The sequence below is a fragment of the Ovis aries genome, chromosome 2, assembly GCF_016772045.2.
Source record: "Ovis aries strain OAR_USU_Benz2616 breed Rambouillet chromosome 2, ARS-UI_Ramb_v3.0, whole genome shotgun sequence".
NCBI lineage: Eukaryota > Metazoa > Chordata > Mammalia > Artiodactyla > Bovidae > Ovis > Ovis aries.
In genome coordinates, this window is record NC_056055.1 from 203,036,640 (window position 1) to 203,048,958 (window position 12,319).

The window sequence follows — 12,319 nt, forward strand, 5'->3', positions numbered from 1 at the left end:
TTCCACGTGACTCACTGGCAACAAGTTTCCAAATAACACTTTGCTTCTAGCTAACTAAACCTGCCCAGTTCACATACATACATTGCTTCTGAAATTTTTAAACTATATTTGAACATAATAATCTTAAATTTATGTTTAACATAAAAATGATGTATTTCTATTATGAAAAATGAAAAAAAAAGAAAAGATAAGGGAAAAACTCATTTATATTTCTGCTCCTAGAAGACAACCACAGTCAAGATGCTTCTCTTTCAGTCTCTTCTGTACATAGTTTTTGTAGGCTTATTTTAAATACTTGTGACTATTATGTATGCAATTGCATATTACATATACAATTTTTAACTATACAACATAAGAATTTTCCCATATTACTAAAACCTCTTTATAAATATCATTTATACTGGCTTCAAAATTTGAATATACTTTTTTTAAAGGACAGTGGTTTCATCTCCGTTTCTACCATATTTTGAAATGACTAATTAAAACAACACCTGGTACTTATTGAACATCTACTTCGCTATACTGGGAGGATTTGAGAACATCTAAGACTGTCTTTGCTTTCTCCATGAGCTTAAGAGCCAATGAAGGAAATGAAGCATGCACGTAAATGACCCTGCTCCACCACGGTCAGCGATAGACCTGGGGGAGGATCCAGACAATGAGTGTATGGCTCTGGCTGGGGTGTTAGAGCAGACTCCATGGAGGAGGGGTGCTCTGGCCCTGATAAATGGACACACTCTCCCCAAGAGGACATTTGAGGCAGAAGAGATTACATGAGAGACGCTTAACAAAGGGGCCCGTGTGAGATGTTATGGGGGACAGTGGTCACATGTTACATGAGTTAGGGCAGGGGTGGGAAATAATGTCGGAGAAGGGAAAAAACTATAGAGATCTCTGTGATATTTCAGGATAAAACTGTAATCACAAGTGTATTCTAGTTTTGAAGGGCATTTCTGTTTCAAAGAGCCATTTTGTTGGTTTGAGACACAGAAAGTAAAAACTGAAAAACTACTAGTATAGCTATTCCACTGAAAAAAAGCACAACTATGCAATATATCTCTATCATTCCTTAAACATCAATTTCTCCTTCAGGTAATTTGTGCCGCTGTACTGGATACCGACCGATTGTAGAAAGTGGAAAAACTTTCTGTGCGGTAAGTTATGATAAAAAATATCTTTTCAGTTGATTTAACATATTAAGAAACCTTTGTGTAAAAACCATCTATTGCATTCAGTTATCTCTAAAATGTTGTGCTTTCTATCCACTGAAAGTTGTTAAATGCCACTATTGTTGTTTTTAAAAATATGTCTTTAATATCTATCTTGTTTACAGCCCTAAATTAGGCACTGTCTTTAGAAGTATGTGGTCCATGACTTCAAGAATTGCAAAGCCTATAGAAGAAAATGAAATATATAGATTAAAAAACAATAAACACGTAGTTGAAAAGCAAGATATTAAAAGCTCAATATATCCTCTCTAGCGGGCTTCCCAGGTGGCACAGTGGAAAAGCATCTGCCTACCAATGCAGGAGATTTAGGAGACTTGGGCTCCATCCCTAGGCTGGGAAGACCCCCTGGAGTAGAAAAATGGCTACTAACTCAGTGTTCTTGTCAGGAAAATCCCATGGACAGAAGAGCCTGGTGTGCTATAGTCCATTGAGTCACAAAGAGTCAGACATGACTGAGCACAGCACAGCACAACAGCATAGCCTCTCTACCTTGTAAATAAATTTCAGAGGAATACGGATTAAACAGAATCAATGAGTGGGGAGGGAAGACACAGAGGAGACCTATTGGAGAAGGAGAGTTATGAGCCAGGTCTTAAAGGAAGTGATGTTAATGGATGGGTAAAGAGAGGCCGTTAGAAAATTTCCAGTAAGAAAATGTATGGAAGTAGAAAAAAGAAAGGATGTCCAAAGTTCAACTAAGAAATCGATGTGGCTGAAGCACTAAGGAATTTAGGCTCAAAGCTGATGCCTACTATATAGTCATTGTTTATTCTCAAGCTAGAAGTCATACAAGAACAATATTTCAAAATTCTTGGCACCTGTCTATAAGAAGAATAAGCCTGGAAAGAGAGGATGGGGATGAGGGTGTGGACTAATGCACTATCCCATGCATGAGGGAATGAGGACCTAAACCAGTGTAGTAGCTATGGGCCCAAAATGATAACTTTCAGGAAGAGGATTGCCAAAATCATAACCTCTAGATGATAAAGGAGGCAGTGAGAAAGAAATCCAAATCAGCTTCCAAACTGAGAGATCAAGGAATCAAACAGGTTGAAGGAAGTTGCAAAAGAATGATTTAGTATATGGCCTGGAGGGGGGTGATGTCTTGAGATAGATCTAGTTTTCATAAAGTGAAATATCAAGACTAGACCTCATCATGACAAGTATTCAGTTCTGTTTTTCATCACCCATTTTTATGGTAAAAATTATTTTTATATAATTTTGATTGACCAAAACCAACTCAAAGGGTGAAAGTTCATTCCAAATACTAAAACGTCTGAAAGAAATCTTTGTTTAGACCAGAAACGAAGAATTTCAAAAAGATTTCCAAACTACAGGCTAGTTTATTTTAAATCCTGAGTAAGAGTCGGACATGACTGAGTGACTTCACTTTCACTTTTCACTTTCATGAATTGGAGAAGGAAATGGCAACCCACTCCAGTGTTCTTGCCTGGAGAATCCCAGGGACGGGGGAGCCTGATGGGCTGCCATCTATGGGGTCGCACAGAGTTGGACACGACTGAAGCGACTTAGCTGCAGCAGCAGCAGTAGCAAGATATGTTTTATGTTGTGCTATATGTGTGGCCATTTTGACTCATAAGAACAGCAATTTCGTATGATTCAATCTACTACTCTTTTCCTGGAGGCAAAATACATACAAAGGTAGACATATTTTGTCGCACTCACTCAGGGTCCCCACATTCAGCCACTAGTTGGTCCCTTTATCATGCATGATGTTGTCGCAAAGTCCAAACCCCTTCTTAACTCTGGACTGTTACCTTATGAGTGAAAATACCCACCACCATTCCTGCAGTGCTTCCTGTGTGCCAGATACTGTGCACACCCGCCACATATTTAAACCTGACAAACCTTTTGGGACGGGTTTTATTTTCCTAATTTAACAAACTCAATCCAGCTAGTATGTGTGAAAGCAGGAACTAGAACCCAGGTCTCTTTGATTCCACGTATGAAGCCAAACCATAGGTCTCCAGACCACCACAGACCCTTAGGCTGTGTCTGCATGTGAAAACGGCAAACAGGAATGATGATTTGTCTGAGACTTGCAGGAACTGACCAGTGAAGTCAGGCCAAAAACACTACTTTGGGTCTACATGAAATGTCCTGAAAGTTACGGCAAGATGTTTTGGGGCTTGTGTTCTCCAAATACTTTGGAATAGTTCCAAAAACATTCAAAGGTTTTTCAGGTTTTTCAGTCTATTTATATTTGTATACAGGACATCTTAAAGGCAGTTTGTCCTCCCAGGACTTAAAAAATACACATGCATCATCTCCTCCCAGAACTTCATTAAAAATTACACATGCATCACTCTTCTGATGAAAAGCCAGCTGTTTGTCTAATTACCACCTTGTGACTATACTCCTTTGACATCACTTCCAATAGGAAGCCTTAGCTGACTGACCCACCTTCCTCTAACCGCCTTCATCTTCCCCTGAAACTCAAGCAGAACCGTTTATAAAAACCCTAGCAGCAACCCACTCCAGTGTTCTTGCTTGGAGAATCCCAGGGACAGGGGAGCCTGGTGGGCTGCCGTCTATGGGGTTGCACAGAGTCAGACACGATTAAAGCGAGTTAGCAGCAGCAGCAGCAGGAACGTGGTTGCACAGTCCCTGCATTTTCCCTGATCCTTCAGTGATGGAATAGCTTATACTCTGTCCCGCCCCATTACAGAGTCCGTGAGCTTCCCTGGTAGCTAAACTGGTAAAGAATCTGCCTAGAATGTAGGAGGCCCCAGTTCAATTCCTGGGTTGGGAAGATCCCCTGGAGAAGGGATAGGCTACCTACTCCAGTATTCTTGGGCTTCCCTGGTGGCTCAGCTGGTAAAGAATCTGCCTGCAATGTGGAAGACCTGGGTTCAATCCCTGGGTTGAGAAGATCCACTGAAGAAAGAAAGAGCTACCCACTCCCATATTCTTTCTGGCCTGGAGAATTCCGTGGACTATAGTCCATAGGTTCACAAAGAGTCAGACGCGACTGAGTGACTTTCGCTTCACTGAGGGCCAGGATGGGTTCTGTTACTTCTTCCATAGCTCCTCTGGGGCCTGGGCACTGCCGGGTGCTCAGGTTGGTGTTTAAAAATCAACCAATGGATTTGTTATAAACTGCATTACTTCCTAAGGCATCAACTGTTTGTCAAATGAAAGGATCAGGAAAATGCTGCATGGATAAAGAAGAGAAGTCTTTCACAAGTGGACAGGAAAAAGTAAGTATCTATTATTCTCCTTAAGTTGGAATTGACTGAAAAATGCCCACATCAATCCAAATTTATTATTCTATTCTTTTCAGTGAATAAAATGTAAAGTTAGTGAATTCAAGGCATAAACAGCCTTGAAAAGCCCCCCAGATTAGCAAGCCCATGACTTTCATGAGGGGCTTCCCAGGTGGCACAGTGGTAAAAGAATCCATCTGCAATTCAGGAAATGTAAGAGATGTGGGTTCAGTCCCTGGGTCAGGAAGATCCCCCTGGAGGAGGAAATGGCAACTGACTCCAGTATTCTTGCCTAGAAAATTCCAGACAGAGGAACCTGGTGGGCTACACAGAGTCGGACAGCACACGTGCATAGACTTTCATGAGGCTAGTCACTACAGAAGACTATTTCCCTTCAGAAGCACTACAGACTTCTGTGCCTTAATCTGGGCTTACCCGCTCTGTCACCCCCCAAAAAGCACTACAAGGGATGAAAGCAGGGACACATCTTCATGCCTATGGCAAGTACACACCTGCCAGTGATACCTGAGACCCAGACAGAAGCTTCAAATCCCGTTCCTGACACCAAAAGAGGAAGCAGGGCCCAGCAGATCTGCCAGGGAAACCATCAGTGTCCTCTGAGGGTGGGAAGAATTCTGCTAGGGCTGCCCTGTGGCTCTGGCGCTTCTATTTTATATACAGAATGTCAGATGCAGGCTCTGACTCTGAAGTTTCACACTGAGAGACTCCTATACATCTCTCAGCATCTCTGAAGTTCCATTTGTGTTTTGTTTTGTTGAGATGTGTACCAAACTGTACAACGAAGATGAATTCCAGCCCTTCGATCCAACCCAGGAACCTATATTCCCTCCTGAACTGATAGTAAGATACTTTACTTTTTGTTGTCTTATAACATGATGTGGTTTAAGCATTTTGCCTTACACTATGGGACTCCTGAGTTTTAGATCCTAAAAGTTGGGAGAGTGTCCAACACGATAACCCATTTTTAGAAACATGTTCAGCTCCACTGTGAATAGTATAAAACAGACAGCTTAGGAAAGTGGTGCTGCCAGGACCACAGGGGTGCTTGGGTCTACCCCTCCATTGAAGATCCTGAGCTCAGAGAGTGTAGGTGACTTAACCAAGATCACACAGCTACACAGTGAGATGCGTCAAAGGCATTTTGTAAAACCAGTAAAGTAAAAATCAGATGATACTTATTATAATGGAGTTTCATTATTGCTACTCTTAACCTCTGTGTTCTCAACTCAGTGGGGAGAAAGAGAGAATAACACAAATAGTGTCATATGCCCATCATTCTATTCCATGGCTCTGTCCTGGAGAGAGCATGAACTGAGGACCATGATTCTACTGGCTTTTCAGAAGGCTTCAGTCCCTGTGTTTCCAACCAGGGTTCATGGCCTCCTTAATCAGTAGAAATCTATCAGAGGCCAGACGAGAAATTCAGGTAAACCTTTACTAGGGACCCTGCTGCAGCATGGGGGAGTCAAAACACACAACAGGTCCGCTCTCTGCTTGCTTGCTCCCTGAGTTAGGGGGTGAGCTTGTTCCTTATATGGGGTGAAGGTAGGGGTGTGTCCAGGGGTCAACCCGAAGGGATGGCTTAAATGGTTTGCCCACCCCTTAGGTGATGTCGTGTGCAGGGGGCTGTGCGCAGTACCCTGCTTTTTCTCTGGGCTCTTCAAAAGCGGCAGCTGGGTTTTTTGGTCTCTTTGTATCATTTGTTCAGAATTTGCCTCAGTTGCGCATGCACGTAGTTGCTTTTGCCCCATACAGTTTCCTTGTGTTTTGTTACCCAAGGAGAGATCCAGGTGCAAGCAGTAGAGCACTCCAGCCAAAGGCCCCAGGTCCCCGCCTGCCTCACATACACACCCCTCAGAGCATGAGAACCTGGACACACCTCGTATTTAAGGATTATTTGTAGATGTAGATAAAGATAGATATTTTAAATATATTAGTATACTTGATATATATTTTAATCGTATATATATGTACAAAGTTGTAAAAGTATCCACTTATACTCTACCAGATGAATGAGTTAAGGGATTTTTTTCCCCAAGGATAATATTGCTAATAAGCAATTTCTGTCCTACTGAAGAATCTAATCTCCAAAGAATCTAATCCCCAAAGGAGGGGCCCCTGTGAGTCACCATTACGGCAGAATTAGAGCAAGAAGCCTAGCCCTTTAACTCCAGGCTAAGATACCTTCAAGCCGCCATGCTGCCTCCTCTCTGTGTAGTCGCTTCACAAATGTAGAGTCTGCTCTGCTCTATATGCAGCTGTTGATGCACAGACACTCACTATGAGAGTTATTCAGTGGTGCTAATACAGATCTTCTCAATCTAGATAGCCTCAAACAAGGCCACCTTCTCCTGATACCTAGAAGTTAGGTTGTCTCAAAAAGCTAAAATGATCAGCAGGCTACTTAGACACCCAGGGCGTTACTTGGAAATCTATTGGCTTTCCTTCCCTATAGAGAATGGCAGAAGACCCGAACAAAAGAAGGCTGACATTCCGAGGGAAGAGGACCACCTGGATCACTCCTGTAAACTTGAATGACCTTCTGGAGCTGAAAACCAGGTTCCCTGAAGCCCCCATCATCATGGGGAACACTGCAGTGGGTAGGTGGTCTAGGGACATGTTTTTCTTAGTCTAGATTGGGGATAACTCAAACATTGTCTCTTTTACAACTCTGCATAAATGCAATTCACTTTTATTAGTGAGTGCCTATGATCCTTTAGAATGTTGTGTTGTTTTCTTTTGCAAATGAGTTGCCGTGTAATTTTCACTGTGAATTATCAGCAAGCCACATATATTAGTATCCACTGTCTTTCTTTTCTAATTGCTTTACATGTTTTTCTCCTTAAGGACCCAGCATTAAATTCAGAGATGAATTCCATCCAGTTTTTATATCTCCACTTGGGCTTCAAGAACTATATTTCGTGAATAGCACAGATGATGGTACGTACCTTTTTTTTTTCACATAAGATGTAACCATTGGCTGCTAGTGGGCTGTTAATCAGTTACAAAAACTGGACTAATTTGAGATCTTCATAGAATAGCTGACCTCATTTACTCTTTCAGAAATATTTATTGAGCATCTATGTGAGTCTTCTATGAGCTTTATCAAACTGCCCACCCGGCTGTGTCACCATGGACTACATTGTCATGGAAGCCGTGATGGCAGGAGGATGGCACACAGCTCAGCCAAGTAGAGAGAGAGTGACTGAATAAGAAGACTTAAGACATTATTTGGCCAGTAGGAAAGGTTCTTGCCTGATATTACTCTCTGATTCACAAATTTGCTTGAGGCATATCCTATATATGTGCACACTCATCCAAAAGAGAAAAGATCTGGGCCATAAGATTTGAAAATTTAACTGTAAACAACAACCTTAATTATTTTTACAGTCTTCACAATTTGTTTTGATCCTCATTACAACCCTGGGAGGTAGACACAGCAGGTAGTCTTGAAATCCCCATTCTCCTAAAGAATATACAGGATCAAAAGGCTTAAGTAACTGCTGAACATCACACACCTGGTCAAGTCAGGACTAGATCCTAAGTCTTCTTACTCCAAGTCAAGTATTCCTTCTTCATCATGCACCAAATAAGGCTATCTGAGACACATGTACTGCTGTCTACTACCCAAACTCATCATGTGAATGGATATAAACCATCAGTTCAGTTCAGTCACTCAGTCGTGTCCGACTCTTTGCAACCCCATGAACCGCTGCATGCCAGGCCTCCCTGTCCATCACCAGCTCCCAGAGACTACCTAAACCCATGTCCACTGAGTCGGTAATGCCATCCAACCATCTCACCTTCGGTCGTCCCCTTCTCCTCCTGCCTTCAATCTTTCCCAGCATCGGGGTATTTTCAAATGAGTCAGCTCTTCACATCGGGTGGCCAAAGTATTGGAGTTTCAGCTTCAACATCAGTCCTTCCAATGAACACCCAGGACTGATCTCCTTTAGGATGGACTGGTTGGATCTCCTTGCAGTTCAAGGGACTCTCAAGAGTCTTCTCCAACGGACTGATCTCCTTTAGGATGGACTGGTTGGATCTCCTTGCAGTTCAAGGGACTCTCAAGAGTCTTCTCCAACACCACAGTTCAAAAGCATCAATTCATCAATTCTTCAGCATTTAGCTTCCTTTATAGTCCAACTCTCACATCCATATATGACTACTGGAAAACCATAGCCTTGACTAGATGGACCTTTGTTGACAAAGAAATGTCTCTGCTTTTTAATATGCTGTCCAGGTTGGTCATAACTTTCCTTCCAAGGAGTAAGTGTCTTTTAATTTCACGGCTGCAGTCACCATCTGCAGTGATTTTCGAGCCCAGAAAAATAAATTCAGCCACTGTTCCCACTGTTTCCCCATCTATTTCCCATGAAGTGATGGGACCAGATGCCATGATCTTAGTTTTCTGAATGTTGAGCTTTAAGCCAACTTTTTCACTCTCCACTTTCACTTTCATCAAGAGGCTCTTTAGTTCTTCTTCACTTTCTGCCATAAGGATGGTGTCATCTGCCTATCTGAGGTTATTGATACTTCTCCTGACAATCTTGGTTCCAGCTTGTGCTTCCTCTTTCAGAATTTTCCACAGTTTATTGTGATCCACACAGTCAAAGGCTTTGGCATAGTCAATAAAGCAGAAATAGATGTTTTTCTGGAACTCTCTTCCTTTTCCATGATCCAGCGGATGTTGGCAATTTGATATCTGGTTCCTCTGCCTTTTCTAAAACCAGCTTGAACATCTGGAAGTTCACAGTTTGCATATTGCTGAAGCCTGGCTTGGAGAATTTTGACATTACTTTACTAGTGTGTGCAATGAGTGCAATTGTGTGGTAGTCTGAGCATTCTTTGGCATTGGCTTTCTTTGGGATTGGAATGAAAACTGACCTTTTCCAGTCCTGTGGCCACTGCTGAGTTTTCCAAATTTGCTGGCATATTGAGTGCAGCACTTTAACAGAATCATCTTTTAGGATTTGAAATAGCTCAACTGGAATTCCATCACCTCCACTAGCTTTGTTCATAGTGATGCTTCCTAAGGCCCACTTGACTTCACATTCCAGGATGTCTGGCTCTAGGTGAGTGTGAGTGATCACACCATCATGATTATCTGGGTTGTGAAGATCTTTTTTGTACAGTTCTTCTGTGTATTCTTGCCACCTCTTCTTAATATCTTCTGCTTCTATTAGGTCCATACCATTTCTGTCCTTTACTGAGCCCATCTTTGCATGAAATGTTCTCTTGGTATCGCTCATTTTCTTGAAGACATCTCTAGTCTCTCCCATTCTATTGTTTTCCTCTGTTTCTTTGCATTGATTACTGAGGAAGGCTTTCTTATCTCTCCTTGCTATTCTTTGGAACTCTGCATTCAAATGGGTGTATCTTTCCTTTTCTTTTTTGCTTTTCACCTCTCTTTTTTTCACAGCTATTTGTAAGGCCTCCTCAGACAGCCATTTTGCTTTTTTGCATTTCTTTTTCTTGGGGATGGTCTTGATAAAAATCATGCATCTGAGTAAATCTCAGATATACAAATAGAAATCAAATGGAGAATTATCTGCTTTCCCCTCTGATCTTCCTGTCTTAGTCTGCTCATTCTTTTCTTATTTTTTTGCTTGTTGGAAAGTCCATATTAATGGACCCACAGAAGGAGATGGAGCAAGGAAAGGTCAGGCTGTATGGGGAAGGGCTAGAAGGAAGTGATGTGGTTAGGGTAGGGTAGAGATGGAGGGACTGGGTGGTAGAACCTGTAAAATTAAGTCAGTATTTCTCAACCTTTTCATTATTTCTCACTCTAAGGAGTGATGGACTTTTTTTCTCTCATCATCCTCCATAAAATTTTAGCATCACAGATAGACCATATATCTGTATGGGTATCAGGGCTTCATAAATAAAAAGAATAAGATTTTTTTCACTGCCTTGGTGGCAGTATTGCCCCCATTGAGAATGCATGAACTAGAGGACATCACTACTCAAAATACTCCCTGTAAGCTCACAGGCAAATAGAACTAAGCCAAGCTTCAGGCAGGTGTTTCTTCTTGTTATGATAAAAGAACAACAGGAAGAGATGGTTTGGAAAAAGGGCAAATGGGCAATGCAGATTTGGAAGTCAACTTCCACTCAAGTGTAATGATCTTTTAAAAATCTTATAGGACCTTGGTTGAAATTTTCACATTTGATCCATCTATTCAGGACAGCACTACACCGGGAATAAACAAAGTAGTGTATTTCAGATATCTATCGTTGAGGTGTCCTAAAATGTAAGGTAGATATAACTGTACACATGAATGAGAAAAATCTTTTGTACTTAATATTTAAGAATAAAGCAAATTGCCAAAATATATTTATCTTTGTTTCTGTCCTTCTAAGTTTATGTGAAAAGAGAAGATATATTTGAAAGAGTGTTTCCAAGCAGCCCATGCGTCTTGTTACCTTCCACTTTAAGTTTAAATTCCATGTCTTACTTTCAGGGGTGACGATAGGCGCAGGATATAGCCTGGCCCAGTTGAATGATGCCTTACATTTTATTGTTTCTGAACAACCAAAGGAGAAGACCAAGACCTACCATGCTCTCCTGAAGCACCTGAGAACGCTTGCTGGAGCCCAGATTAGAAACATGGCGGTATGTGCTCTAGTGTCATATGAGATAAGACTGTGTCAGAGCAGCTTTAGAGACGGTTTTGGGACAATGAGATTGTATTGACAGCAGCGCAGCACACATCTGAATTTAGAGTTTCCTCAGGCTCCAGTCTCCTCACTTCGCCATGTTATTGGACTCGTGCTAGGGTCAGTTCTGAAAGAGGTTTTTTTCCTCATGGCACATGGAAAAGCAATATTTCCTCAAGCTATAAGTCTGAATTGGCATCAGAGGGGTGGGAATCTTGCACACTGTGTTGTCTGACTATATTTAGCCGCACCCCTTCAAGTTTGCCAGATCTTTCTCTGAAACAAAGAAGAGAATTTTTAAAGCTTACACAGGATCCCTGTATATATAATTCCTTATTTTTCAAATGACTGAGTGTAGCTTTAAAAATGCCATCTTTTCTTTTTAATCTAGACTTTAGGCGGGCATGTGGTGAGCAGGCCTAACTATTCTGACCTGAATCCCATTTTAGCAGCAGGAAATGCTACCATCAATCTGATATCTAAAGGTAAGAGACCAAGCTTTAGGCATTTGATTTTATAATTATCACATCAGTTACGTAGCTTCTTTGCAAGCTATGAGCAAGGAACCCAGATATATCTCACTTAGACTCACCAAATATATCTGGTTGTATCTACATTACCTCAAACATAAGGATGAAATGAGATCAATCACCTTGTTTTCCATATGTTCTATATCTTGTAGATCACATAAGTTACTGCACCCGACAGTTTTTCTGAACTAGTTGGCTGTATTTATGCATAGTCCAAATTGTACTATCAAGGCAGATAAAGAAAAACTTAATGAGAAAACATATGTGATTTTGAAGTTTTATGGCATATTTTATTTCACAGTTTCAAAAAGGTGAAATTTTTACTTATAGTACTTTTCATTTTAAACAAAATTAAATTTGTGGGGCATATTACTCATTACTTCTCTCTTTAGTCACAGATAGCTTAAACTTTGCCAAGGGAAAATGATTTAAACTTAAAGAAATAAAAATAAAGACAAACGTGTGTTATTCACAGGTCTATTGATATAAAATACCTTCTCTTTTGTTCAAATCAGATTTTTAAAACTGTGGTGGAGCAAAAGAGAGAGTATGGTAAACTGTTTAAGGGGGAAAAAGTATATATCAGGCATCCCACCCCTGCCATTCATCCCATCTCTATCTCTTTGGACAGGCCGTCTATCCTTTCTTGACT

At 41.1% G+C, this 12,319-nt stretch overlaps 1 protein-coding gene across 1 annotated transcript in view; it reads left to right on the top strand.

Annotated features, from left to right (window-relative positions):
- The window catches only part of LOC101104808 (aldehyde oxidase 4-like), a 68,032-nt gene that overhangs the window by 15,302 nt on the left and 40,411 nt on the right, over positions 1-12,319 (top strand). The window contains exons 6-12 of the mRNA XM_004004811.5: positions 1,093-1,154; positions 4,367-4,450; positions 5,237-5,317; positions 6,933-7,077; positions 7,325-7,417; positions 10,942-11,093; positions 11,529-11,622. Of these exons, the coding sequence (XP_004004860.3) occupies positions 1,093-1,154; positions 4,367-4,450; positions 5,237-5,317; positions 6,933-7,077; positions 7,325-7,417; positions 10,942-11,093; positions 11,529-11,622 (711 nt within the window). The remainder of the gene's footprint in view (positions 1-1,092; positions 1,155-4,366; positions 4,451-5,236; positions 5,318-6,932; positions 7,078-7,324; positions 7,418-10,941; positions 11,094-11,528; positions 11,623-12,319) is intronic.